The following is a 12008-nucleotide window of genomic DNA, read 5'->3' on the forward strand; positions in this document are numbered from 1 at the left end:
ACAGGCAGAAGTCTTCATCCAGCGGCATCTTCTATCTTCATCCATCCGGAGCGGAGCGGGTCCATCTTCAAGACATCCAACGCGGAGCATCCTCTTCTGTCTTGATCCGATGACTAAATAACGGTACCTTTAAGTGACGTCATCCAGATGGCGTCCCTTCAAAACCTGAATTAAGGTAGAAAAAATCTGTTGGCTGTTCCAATAGAATGGGGTTTTATTAAGGGGATTGGATGGGTTTTATAGTAGGGTTGGGGTGTGTGGGTAGTGGGTTTTAATGTTAGGGGGTATTGTATTTTTTTTTTACAGGTAAAAGAGTTGATTACTTTTGGGCAATGCCCCGCAAGAAGCCCTTTTAAGGGCTATTTGTAATTTAGTGTAGGGTAGGGATTTTTATTATTTTGGGGGGCTTTTATATTTTATTAGGGGGATTAGATTAGGTGTAATTAGTTTAAAAAAATTGTAATTATTTTATTATTTTCTGTAATTTAGTGTTTTTTTGTTTGTAATTTAGATAATTGTATTTAATTGTATTTAATTGTAGTTAGTGTAGGGAATTAATTTAATTATAGTGTAGTGTTAGGTGTAATTGTAACTTAGGTTAGGTTTTATTTTACAGGTAAATTTGTCTTTACTTTAGCTAGGTAGTTATTAAATAGTTAATAACTATTTAATAACTATTGTACCTAGTTAAAAAAAATACAAAGTTGCCTGTAAAATAAAAATAAACCCTAAGATAGCTACAATATAACTAATAGTTACATTGTAGCTATCTTAGGGTTAATTTTATAGGTATTTAGTTTTAAATAGGAATTATTTATTTAATTGTAGTAATTTTATTTAAATTTATTTAAATTATATTTAAGTTAGGGGGGGTTAGACTTAGGTTTAGGGGGTTAATAACTTTAATATAGTGGCGGCGACGTGGGCAGCAGATTAGGGGTTAATAATTGTAGTTAGGTTGCGGAGACATTGGGGCGGCAGAGTAGGGTTTAATAAATATAATGTAGGTGTCGGCGATGTTGGGGGCAGCAGATTAGGGGTTCATAAGTATAATGTAGGTAGCAGCGGTGTACTGAGCAGCAGATTAGGGGTTAATAATATAATGTAGGTGTCGCCAATGTCGGGGGCGGAAGATTAGGGGTTAATAAATGTAAGATTAAGGGTGTTTAGACTCGGGGTTCATGTTAGGGTGTTAGGTGTAGACATAAAAGTATTTCCCCATAGGAATCAATGGGGCTGCGTTAAGAGCTGAAAGCTGCTTTTTCTCTTGTTAAGTGTATCCAGTCCATGGATCATCCATTACTTATGGGATATTAACTCCTCCCCAACAGGAAGTGCAAGAGGATTCACCCAGCAGAGCTGGCTATATAGCTCCTCCCCTAACTGCCATTCCAGTCATTTCTCTTGCACCCAACGAATAGATAGGATGTGTGAGAGGACTGTGGTGATTATACTTAGTTTTCATACCTTCAATCAAAAGTTTGTTATTTTATAATAGCACCGGAGTGTGTTATTCCTTCTCTGGTAGAATTTGAAGAAGAATCTACCTGAGTTTTTCTATGATTTTAGCCGGAGTAGTTAAGATCATATTGCTGTTTCTCGGCCATCTGAGGAGAGGTAAACTTCAGATCAGGGGACAGCGGGCAGATTAATCTGCAAAGAGGTATGTAGCAGCTTATTATTTTCTGACAATGGAATTGATGAGAAAATTCTGCCATACCGATATAATGTAAACTCAGCCTTAAATGCAGTAGCAGCAACTGGTATCAGGCTGTCATGTATGTATATTTTACACTTCAGTATTCTGGGGAATGGCACTTCACTGGAATTATACTGTATGCATAAAACTTTAGCCTAATTTGCAGGGACTAGCAACAGGCTTTTTAATAACACTCAATTTATTAATGTTAAACGTTTTTTGCTGGCATGTAAAATCGTTTAATTTTCTGAGGTACTGGGTGAAAAAATGTTTTGGGCACTATTTTTTTCCACTTGGCAGTCGTTTTATTTAATTTATGACAGTTTACTGATCTCTCTCACTGTTATGTGTGAGGGGGAGGGGCCTTTTTTGGCGCTTTTGCTACGCATCAAAAAATTCAGTCAGAAGTTTATTGTCTTCCCTGCATGATCCGGTTCATCTCTACAGAACTCAGGGGTCTTCAAAACTTATTTTGAGGGAGGTAATCACTCACAGCAGAGCTGTGAGATTGTAGTTGACTGTGATAAAAAAACGTCTATTTCTGTATTTTTTTTCTGCTATCAGGGTTAGTTATCCTTTGCTAATGGGAGCAATCCTTTGCTAAAATTGTGTTTTTTACAAAGATTTGATGCTATAACTTTTCAGTTTATTAATTTTCAACTGTCATAACTTTTTCTGTGCTTCTTATAGGCACAGTACGTTTTCATATTATAGTAAATTACTTGAAAAGTATTTCCAAGTTGCTAGTTTATTTGCTAGTGTGTTAAACATGTCTGATTCAGAGGAAGATATCTGTGCTATATGTGCTAAAGCCAAAGTGGAGCCCAATAGAAATTTATGTACTAACTGTATTGATGCTACTTTAAATAAAAGTCAATCTGTACAAATTGAACATATTTCACCAAACAACGAGGGGAGAGTTATGCCGACTAACTCGCCTCACGTGTCAGTACCTGCATCTCCCGCTCGGGAGGTGCGTGATATTGTAGCGCCGAGTACATCTGGGCGGCCATTACAAATCACATTACAGGATATGGCTACTGTTATGACTGAAGTTTTGGCTAAATTACCAGAACTAAGAGGTAAGCGTGATCACTCTGGGGTGAGACAGAGTGCGCTGATAATATTAGGGCCATGTCAGACACTGCGTCACAATTTGCAGAACATGAGGACGGAGAGCTTCATTCTGCGGGTGACGGTTCTGATCCAAACAAACTGGATTCAGATATTTCAAATTTTAAATTTAAGCTGGGAAAACCTCCGTGTATTACTAGGGGAGGTGTTAGTGGCTCTGAATGATTGTAACACAGTTGCAATACCAGAGAAAATGTGTAGGTTGGATAAATATTTTGCGGGTACCGGCGGAGTACTGACGTTTTTCCTATACCTAAGAGACTTACTGAAATTGTTACTAAGGAGTGGGATAGACCGGTGTGCCGTTCTCACCCCCCTCTGATATTTAGAAAGATGTTTCCAATAGACGCCACCACACGGGACTTATGGCAAACGGTCCCTAAGGTGGAGGGAGCAGTTTCTACTTTAGCTAAGCGTACCACTATCCCGGTGGAGGATAGCTGTGCCTTTTCAGATCCAATGGATAAAAAGTTAGAGGGGTTACCTTAAGAAAATGTTTGTTCAACAAGGTTTTATATTACAACCTCTTGCATGCATTGCGCCTGTCACGGCTGCAGCAGCATTTTGGTTTGAGTCTCTGGAAGAGACACTTGAATCAGCTCCATTAGATGAGATTACACACAAGCTTAAAGCCCTTAAGTTAGCTAACTCATTTATTTCAGATGCCGTAGTACATTTAACTAAACTTACGGCTAAGAATTCCGGATTCGCCATTCAGGCACGCAGAGCACTGTGGCTAAAATCCTGGTCAGCTGACGTTACTTCTAAATCTAAATTGCTTAATATACCTTTCAAAGGGCAGACCTTATTCGGGCCCGGGTTGAAAGAAATTATCGCTGACATTACAGGAGGTAAAGGCCATGCCCTGCCTCAAGACAGAGCCAAACCTAAGGCTAGACAGTCTAATTTTCGTTCCTTTCGTAATTTCAAAGCAGGAGCAGCATCAACTTCCTCTGCACCAAAACAGGAAGGAGCTGTTGCTCGCTACAGACAAGGCTGGAGACCTAACCAGTCCTGGAACAAGGGCAAGCAGGCCAGGAAACCTGCTGCTGCCCCTAAGACAGCATGAATCGAGGGCCCCCGATCCGGGAACGGATCTAGTGGGGGGCAGACTTTCTCTCTTCGCCCAGGCTTGGGCAAGAGATGTCCAGGATCCCTGGGCGTTAGAGATCATATCTCAGGGATACCTTCTAGACTTCAAATTCTCTCCCCCAAGAGGGAGATTTCATCTGTCAAGGTTGTCAACAAACCAAATAAAGAAAGAGGCGTTTCTACGCTGCGTACAAGATCTTTTATTAATGGTAGTGATCCATCCGGTTCCGCGGTCGGAAACAAGGACAAGGGTTTTACTCAAATCTGTTTGTGGTTCCCAAAAAAGAGGGAACTTTCAGGCCAATCTTGGATTTAAAGATCCTAAACAAATTCCTAAGAGTTCCATCGTTCAAAATGGAAACTATTCGGACAATTTTACCCATGATCCAAAAGGGTCAGTACATGACCACAGTGGATTTAAAGGATGCTTACCTTCACATACCGATTCACAAAGATCATTACCGGTATCTAAGGTTTGCCTTTCTAGACAGGCATTACCAGTTTGTAGCTCTTCCATTCGGATTGGCTACGGCTCCGAGAATCTTCACAAAGGTTCTGGGTGCTCTTCTGGCGGTACTAAGACGACATTCTGATACAAGCTTCAAGCTTTCAAACTGCCAAGTCTCATACAGAGTTAGTACTGGCATTTCTAAGGTCGCATGGATGGAAGGTGAACGAAAAGAAGAGTTCTCTCTTTCCACTCACAAGAGTTCCCTTCTTGGGGACTCTTATAGATTCTGTAGAAATGAAGATTTACCTGACAGAAGACAGGTTAACAAAGCTTCAAAATGCATGCCGTGTCCCTTCATTCCATTCAACACCCGTCAGTAGCTCAATGCATGGAGGTGATCGGCTTAATGGTAGCAGCAATGGACATAGTACCCTTTGCACGCCTACATCTCAGACCGCTGCAATTGTGCATGCTCAGTCAGTGGAATGGGGATTACTCAGACTTGTCCCCTACTCTGAATCTGGATCAAGAGACCAGAAATTCTCTTCTATGGTGGCTTTCTCGGCCACATCTGTCCAGGGGGATGCCATTCAGCAGGCCGGACTGGACAATTGTAACAACAGACGCCAGCCTACTAGGTTGGGGCGCTGTCTGGAATTCTCTGAAGGCTCGGGGACAATGGAATCAGGAGGAGAGTCTCCTACCAATAAACATTCTGGAATTGAGAGCAGTTCTCAATGCCCTTCTGGCTTGGCCCCAGTTAACAACTCGGGGGTTCATCAGGTTTCAGTCGGACAACATCACGACTGTAGCTTACATCAACCATCAGGGAGGGACAAGAAGCTCCCTAGCAATGATGGAAGTATCAAAGATAATTCGCTGGGCAGAGTCTCACTCTTGCCACCTGTCAGCAATCCACATCCCGGGAGTGGAGAACTGGGAGGCGGATTTCTTAAGTCGTCAGACTTTTCATCCGGGGGAGTGGGAACTTCATCCGGAGGTCTTTGCCCAAATACTTCGACGTTGGGGCAAACCAGAGATAGATCTCATGGCGTCTCGACAGAACGCCAAGCTTCCTCGTTACGGGTCCAGATCCAGGGATCCGGGAGCGGTTCTGATAGATGCTTTGACAGCACCTTGGACCTTCGGGATGGCTTATGTGTTTCCACCCTTCCCGATGCTTCCTCGATTGATTGCCAGAATCAAACAGGAGAGCATCAGTGATTCTAATAGCGCCTGCATGGCCACGCAGGACTTGGTATGCAGATCTAGTGGACATGTCATCCTGTCCACCTTGGTCGCTACCTCTGAAACAGGACCTTCTGATCCAGGGTCCCTTCAAACATCAAAATCTAATTTCTCTGAAGCTGACTGCTTGGAAATTGAACGCTTGATTTTATCAAAACGTGGTTTTTCTGAGTCAGTTATTGATACCTTAATACAGGCTAGGAAGCCTGTTACCAGAAAGATTTACCATAAGATATGGCGCAAATACTTATATTGGTGCGAATCCAAGAGTTACTCATGGAGTAAGGTTAGGATTCCGAGGATATTGTCTTTTCTACAAGAAGGTTTAGAAAAGGGTTTATCCGCTAGTTCCTTAAAGGGACAGATTTCAGCTCTGTCCTTCTTTTACACAAACGTCTGTCAGAAGTTCCGGACGTTCAAGCTTTTTGTCAGGCTTTAGCTAGGATCAAGCCTGTGTTTAAAACTGTTGCTCCACCATGGAGTTTGAACTTAGTTCTTAATGTTTTACAAGGGGTTTCCGTTTGAACCCCTTCATTCCATTGATATCAAGTTGTTATCTTGGAAAGTTCTGTTTTTAATGGCGATTTCCTCGGCTCGAAGAGTCTCTGAGTTATCTGCCTTACATTGTGATTCTCCTTATCTGATTTTTCATTCAGACAAGGTAGTTCTGCGTACTAAACCTGGGTTCCTACCTAAGGTGGTCACTAACAGGAATATCAATCAAGAGATTGTGGTTCCATCTTTGTGTCCTAATCCTTCTTCGAAAAAGGAACGTCTGCTACACAATCTAGATGTAGTCCGTGCCCTGAAATTTTATCTACAGGCAACTAAGGATTTTCGACAAACGTCTTCCCTGTTTGTCGTTTATTCTGGTCAGAGGAGAGGTCAAAAAGCTTCGGCTACCTCTCTCTCCTTTTGGCTTCGTAGCATAATATGGTTAGCCTATGAGACTGCTGGACAGCAGCCTCCTGAAAGCACATTCTACTAGAGCTGTGGCTTCCACTTGGGCCTTTAAGAATGAGGCTTCTGTTGAACAGATTTGCAAGGCTGCAACTTGGTCTTCTCTTCATACTTTTTCCAAATTTTACAAATTTGACACTTTTGCTTCTTCAGAGGCTGTTTTTGGGAGAAAGGTTCTTCAGGCAGTGGTTCCTTCCGTATAAAGAGCCTGCCTGTCCCTCCCGTCATCCGTGTACTTTAGCTTTGGTATTGGTATCCCATTAGTAATGGATGATCCGTGGACTGGATACACTTAACAAGAGAAAACATAATTTATGCTTACCTGATAAATTTATTTCTCTTGTAGTGTATCCAGTCCATGGCCCGCCCTGTCACTTTAAGGCAGGTAATTTTTCCATTAAACTACAGTCACCACTGCACCCTATGGTTTTCCTTTCTCTGCATGTTTTCGGTCGAATGACTGGTAATGGCAGTTAGGGGAGGAGCTATATAGCAGCTCTGCTGGGTGAATCCTCTTGCACTTCCTGTTGGGGAGGAGTTAATATCCCATAAGTAATGGATGATCCATGGACTGGATACACTACAAGAGAAATAAATTTATCAGGTAAGCATAAATTATGTTTTTGCAGGTGTTAGGTTTGTTTTCAGCCAAATCTGCCCCATTGATTCCTATGAGGAAATCATGCACAAGCACGTTTTGCCAGCTCACTGCTACCGTAAGCAGCGCTGGTATTGAGGTGAGATGTGGAGCTAAATTTTGCTCTCCACTCACTTTTCTGCGGCTATCGCCTGGTTTGTTAAAACCCGTATTACCAGCGTTGTCTGTAGGTGAGCTGTTAGCTGAAACTGCTCGTTAGCCCCGCAAGCCTTACCGACAAAAACTTGTAATCTAGCCGAAAGTGTCTTAATTAAAGGCTTAAAGGGACATTCAATAACAAAATTGTTATTGTTTAAAAAGATAGATAATGCCTTTACTATCCATTCCTCAGCTTTGCACAACCAACATTGTTATATTAATATAATATATATTAACAGGAGACTGATATGACTATCTATCGTTTTAAACAATGACATTTTTGGAGTTGACTGTCCCTTTAAGGAATATGAGTTAGGCTTTTGAAAATATATGTAACAGCTTGTATGCTTAAGCTATTCTAATGTATTATTTCCTGATCCCACATACGTTCCTTACTTCCCCTCTAAACTATCAATATTAATTATCTATTTTCCTTAGTTCTTTGCACACAAAATTAGAAGTGAATATTAATTAATTGCTTCCCCAAGTCTTAATATTACATTTAATACTTTAACATTGTTCTTAAATATGGTCGATCCCTCAAAATTTACAAACTAAATCCATAACCTTTTTAATAGTACTAATCAAAGAACTGTTGCATGTAACAGGTCTTAAAATATGGGTTCCATTTATCAATTAATGGACAGACAAGGTTCCCAGCAAGGGAATCTGTCCTCCCCTGTTCACAGTGAGCTAGTAGCAGAAAAGCAGTGTCCACTTCCTGCATTTATTTAGCAAAATCATCTGCTTGTGTAACACTGAACTCTGCTGTCATGTAGAGCAGCTTCTGTCACCTGGATGAAAGCGTACAGGGTGATTTAACTCTGCTGTCTCTGGGTTGGCTAAACGTTTTGGAAGTGGTGGTGTTATGAAAGCTGCGTCTTAACTTATGAGTGAGCCTGCACTGCAAACACTCCAAACTGCCTCCAAATGTTGATGATTATAGCACTATGGGCCTGATGATTAAATATTATCCAGCTTGAGAGAAAATATTGTTCAGACTTTAGAGTGGCTGAACTCAGTGAATTCTCTAAGAAAAGGGGTAGAACCCGGAAGTTCCAGAGAGATGACTACAATTTAACTTGCATTTGCTTCTAGTTTAGTACCCATTACATTTCTTAATGGTTAAGAGTTATATAAAAGTATTGTGAATTTTGAACAAATGTCACCTGCACACAGAATAATGTTTACAACCAGCAAATAGAGACTACTATGGGAGACTTAAAGAAAGGGGGTATACACAAATATTACTTGACCAGAGTCGAAAACAAGTAGACAATATGTTTAGACATACTCTCTTACAATACAAAAAGAAAGGTAATTATAAAAAAAATAGGTCTGGTAGATCTTGTTTTGTTACTTCATACAATACTGATTATCACAAAGTGTGCAAAATTATAAACCAATGTCTTCCTATATTATAAGAGGATCCTATCCTAAAGTAGCTTATTTTAAATGATTGTAGTTTTGTATCACGGAAGGCAAAAACTATTTGGAATATCCTTGCACCTTCTATGTTACCAATCAAATACAAATTCGAAATGTCTTTCTTGGAGAAAGGGCTGCTTTATATGCAGAGGTAGGAGGTGCAAAACATGTCAATATATTATGGAGGACATAGTCATCTACTACAGGATTAACTTTTAAAATAAAGAATTTAATTAATTGCAATACTACTCATGTAATTAACCTCCTTGTGTATAAAGCCTTCACAAAGCAGTATGTAGGTAAAATGAAAAGGACCCTTATGGGACAAATTTTTAAAACATTAAGAACCATTGAGGATCTTGAATCTTAGACCTTGGTTGGTAGGCATTTAAGAATTAAACACAATTCTGATATAAGGTTTTTTACTAATACAAGGAATTTATACCGAAATTGACCAGAGGGGGTGATAGAGAGAGATTGTTGGATAGAAGTGGTGTACTGGATTTTTCACCTGGACATTAGATATCACAAATGGACATTATTTTATCAATAACCAATTTTGAGTTAAAAAAAATAAATTTCTTCCAACAGTCAATCCCTATTAAGTGATTTCTTTTTCTTAATAGTAAGAGGAAAACAAAGGAAATAACAAGAAAATAATAAGGAAGCGATGTAATATGCTAGTAATATATGGTTTGGTACCTTTAAGAAATGCTTAGGCAATATACCTTTAAATATTTCTCATGTGTGTTGGGTATATAAGAGGTATATAAGAGTGAATTTTGTATAACGACAGAGAGCTGGTGAGCATGGGCTAGGAGCAGCCCAAAATACCCACAGTAACACAATTACCCTTTGCATATGGCTGTGTATCTATCTTTTTTATAGGGTCCTATGTATTTAATCATGGACTTTCAACATAATTCACTTTTTATTTCTATTGCCTTGGGACTTCTAACACTGCATGCAGAGGAATTTTCATTGCTACAGATTATTCTGCTTTAAAGGAGGAGGTTCCCCAGGCACCAGCCATATGGTGTGCCTCCTCTTTGTGCTAACACTGAAGAATGCCAGAGGGGGAGCGAGAAGAAAACTTAGCACCCAGTCATTCTTGCCTGCACACAGCTGGCAAGATAAAACAGGGAGATTTGCAGGTGTAAAAAGAGAATATCATGAAAATTGTGAGAGAGATTCAGACATACCCTGGGATCTCCCACGCTAAGCACAGGCAACTCCCTTTTCCCTCCTACTTTCTGAAACTGTCAGGCTTTAATTCATATAGAACAAATACAAAGTGCTATGCAATTTGTAAAAGAAACACGAAAATATAGATGAATGGTCCTAATTTGTTAATGTTGCACAGAAATTTTAAAAGCATAATCAAAAATTTTAAATACACTGCTGTATACATACTGTAATCTAAATGTAATAAAAAAAAAAAAGTAGAAAGTCCAGATTAAATGTAATAAAAAAATAAAGGACAAAATCGGAAGTCTAAAGTAATATAAAATGCAAAACATGCCATGCACTGCTATACTGCATTGTGCTTGTCTCTCCTTCACATCTACAAATACAGGGAACACCTCTGAGAGAAGTATAGCTAAATTCACCTTTACATGATCTCGTGAGGGACCTTGCTTTGATAGAGGATTCATTTAGATCTTCTCATCTGGAGAGCTTTAGATCAGTCAACCATAGAATTGTTATTGTTTTAAAAGATAGATAATCCCTTTATTACTCATTCCCTAGTTTTGCATAACCAACACAGTTATATTAATGCACTTTTTACCTTTGTGATTACCCTTGTATCTAGAACCTTCTTCCAGCCCCCTGATCACATGACTGTGACTGTTTATTATCTATTGTCTTAAATATAGAATTGTATTGTGCTAGATCTTAAATAACTTTCTGTGTCTGATCACAGTGTTATCTATATAGCTCATGTGTACTTTCTGTCTCTTTGTGTTGAAAAGAAATTTAAAAAGCATGTGATAAGAGGCAGCCCTCAAAGGCTTAGAAATTAGCATATGAGCCTACCTATGTTTAGTTTAAACTAAGAATACCAAGAGAAAAAAGCAAATTCTATCTGAATAATGAAAGTTTAATTTATACTTGACTGTCCCTTAAGTCTTTACAAAACTATTACATTTATCACAGATCAAGCTAAATATGCAAATATTTATCAAAGCTCCTAAATGCAACCTTTCTATTAATTGAGTTGCAGCTAACATTTACCTGGAGTTGTTCTGATTGCAGTTGTAACCATATTCGGTGATAAAGTAGAATGAGCAACAGGTGTAGTTTTCCAAGATGTTGGCATTATTGTGGTATTTGTAAAGGTTGTAGAGTTTTCACTGTGGACAGTTGTAGAGTTATTTGTGGCAAAAGGAGGAAGTTTTTCAGATGGTTTATTTGCTGAGGAAAAAAAAGTTATTTGTTTTTTGCTGGATTGTGATTGTTATACTAATCTGGATATTTATGTACATCATGTAAAAGGACCTGGTCTAGCCTATAATGCTATAAGAATTACTGTGCAAAAGAAATGTATTGTAGTAAAGATAATTTTTTATTTCCAAGCCATTCCAATTGATTAGAAGTGTCCATTTGAATTAGTAAAATGTCTCAAATTAGCCAATTGCTAAACTGGAAGAGTTGTTTTGTTTTTTTTGCAGGAAACTTTAAAGATCTTCATTAAAACATGTGATTATTAGTTATAGATAATTAAGTTAGTTTCTAAATCCACAGAAATTAAATAAAGTCAGTAAATAAAGTAGTAAGCTTTGCCTATATCAATGATTTACAGTTAGTACATTTTAGGACACAAGAGCCAGATAGATAGGTTTGCAGATATTATTTTCCACCATAAGGCCCTTCCCATGATCCGTCTAGCTGATTCAGTGCAGGTCTCTTCTGTGCTGGAAGTGCTCCTTGTAGGTAGAAATTTATACACAAGCTCAGGAGAGCATATCCAAATAACTGAGCCATTCAATCAGTAATTAATTGAGTTTAGAGATGTAACATGCCCTGGTAATTTTATCTACAAAAACTACAGTAGGGGCTAGATTACAAGTGGTGCACTAAAGCTAGAGCAGGTTGAGATAAGCAAAATCACGGCTGATTATTATTACAAGTTGAAAATTAGCAGGTGCACTTGATCACAAATAAAAATTGCATTTGTCGGGTTAGCGAGAGTGAAGACC

At 39.0% G+C, this 12008-nt stretch overlaps 1 protein-coding gene across 1 annotated transcript in view; it reads right to left on the reverse strand.

The window, feature by feature from the left end:
* The window catches only part of LOC128657535 (mucin-16-like), a 75818-nt gene that overhangs the window by 23812 nt on the left and 39998 nt on the right, over positions 1–12008 (reverse strand). Inside the window, exon 4 of the mRNA XM_053711908.1 lies at positions 11044–11223. Within this exon, the coding sequence (XP_053567883.1) occupies positions 11044–11223 (180 nt within the window). The remainder of the gene's footprint in view (positions 1–11043; positions 11224–12008) is intronic.

The sequence above is a fragment of the Bombina bombina genome, chromosome 4 (genome assembly GCF_027579735.1).
Source record: "Bombina bombina isolate aBomBom1 chromosome 4, aBomBom1.pri, whole genome shotgun sequence".
Classification (NCBI taxonomy): Eukaryota; Metazoa; Chordata; class Amphibia; order Anura; family Bombinatoridae; genus Bombina; species Bombina bombina.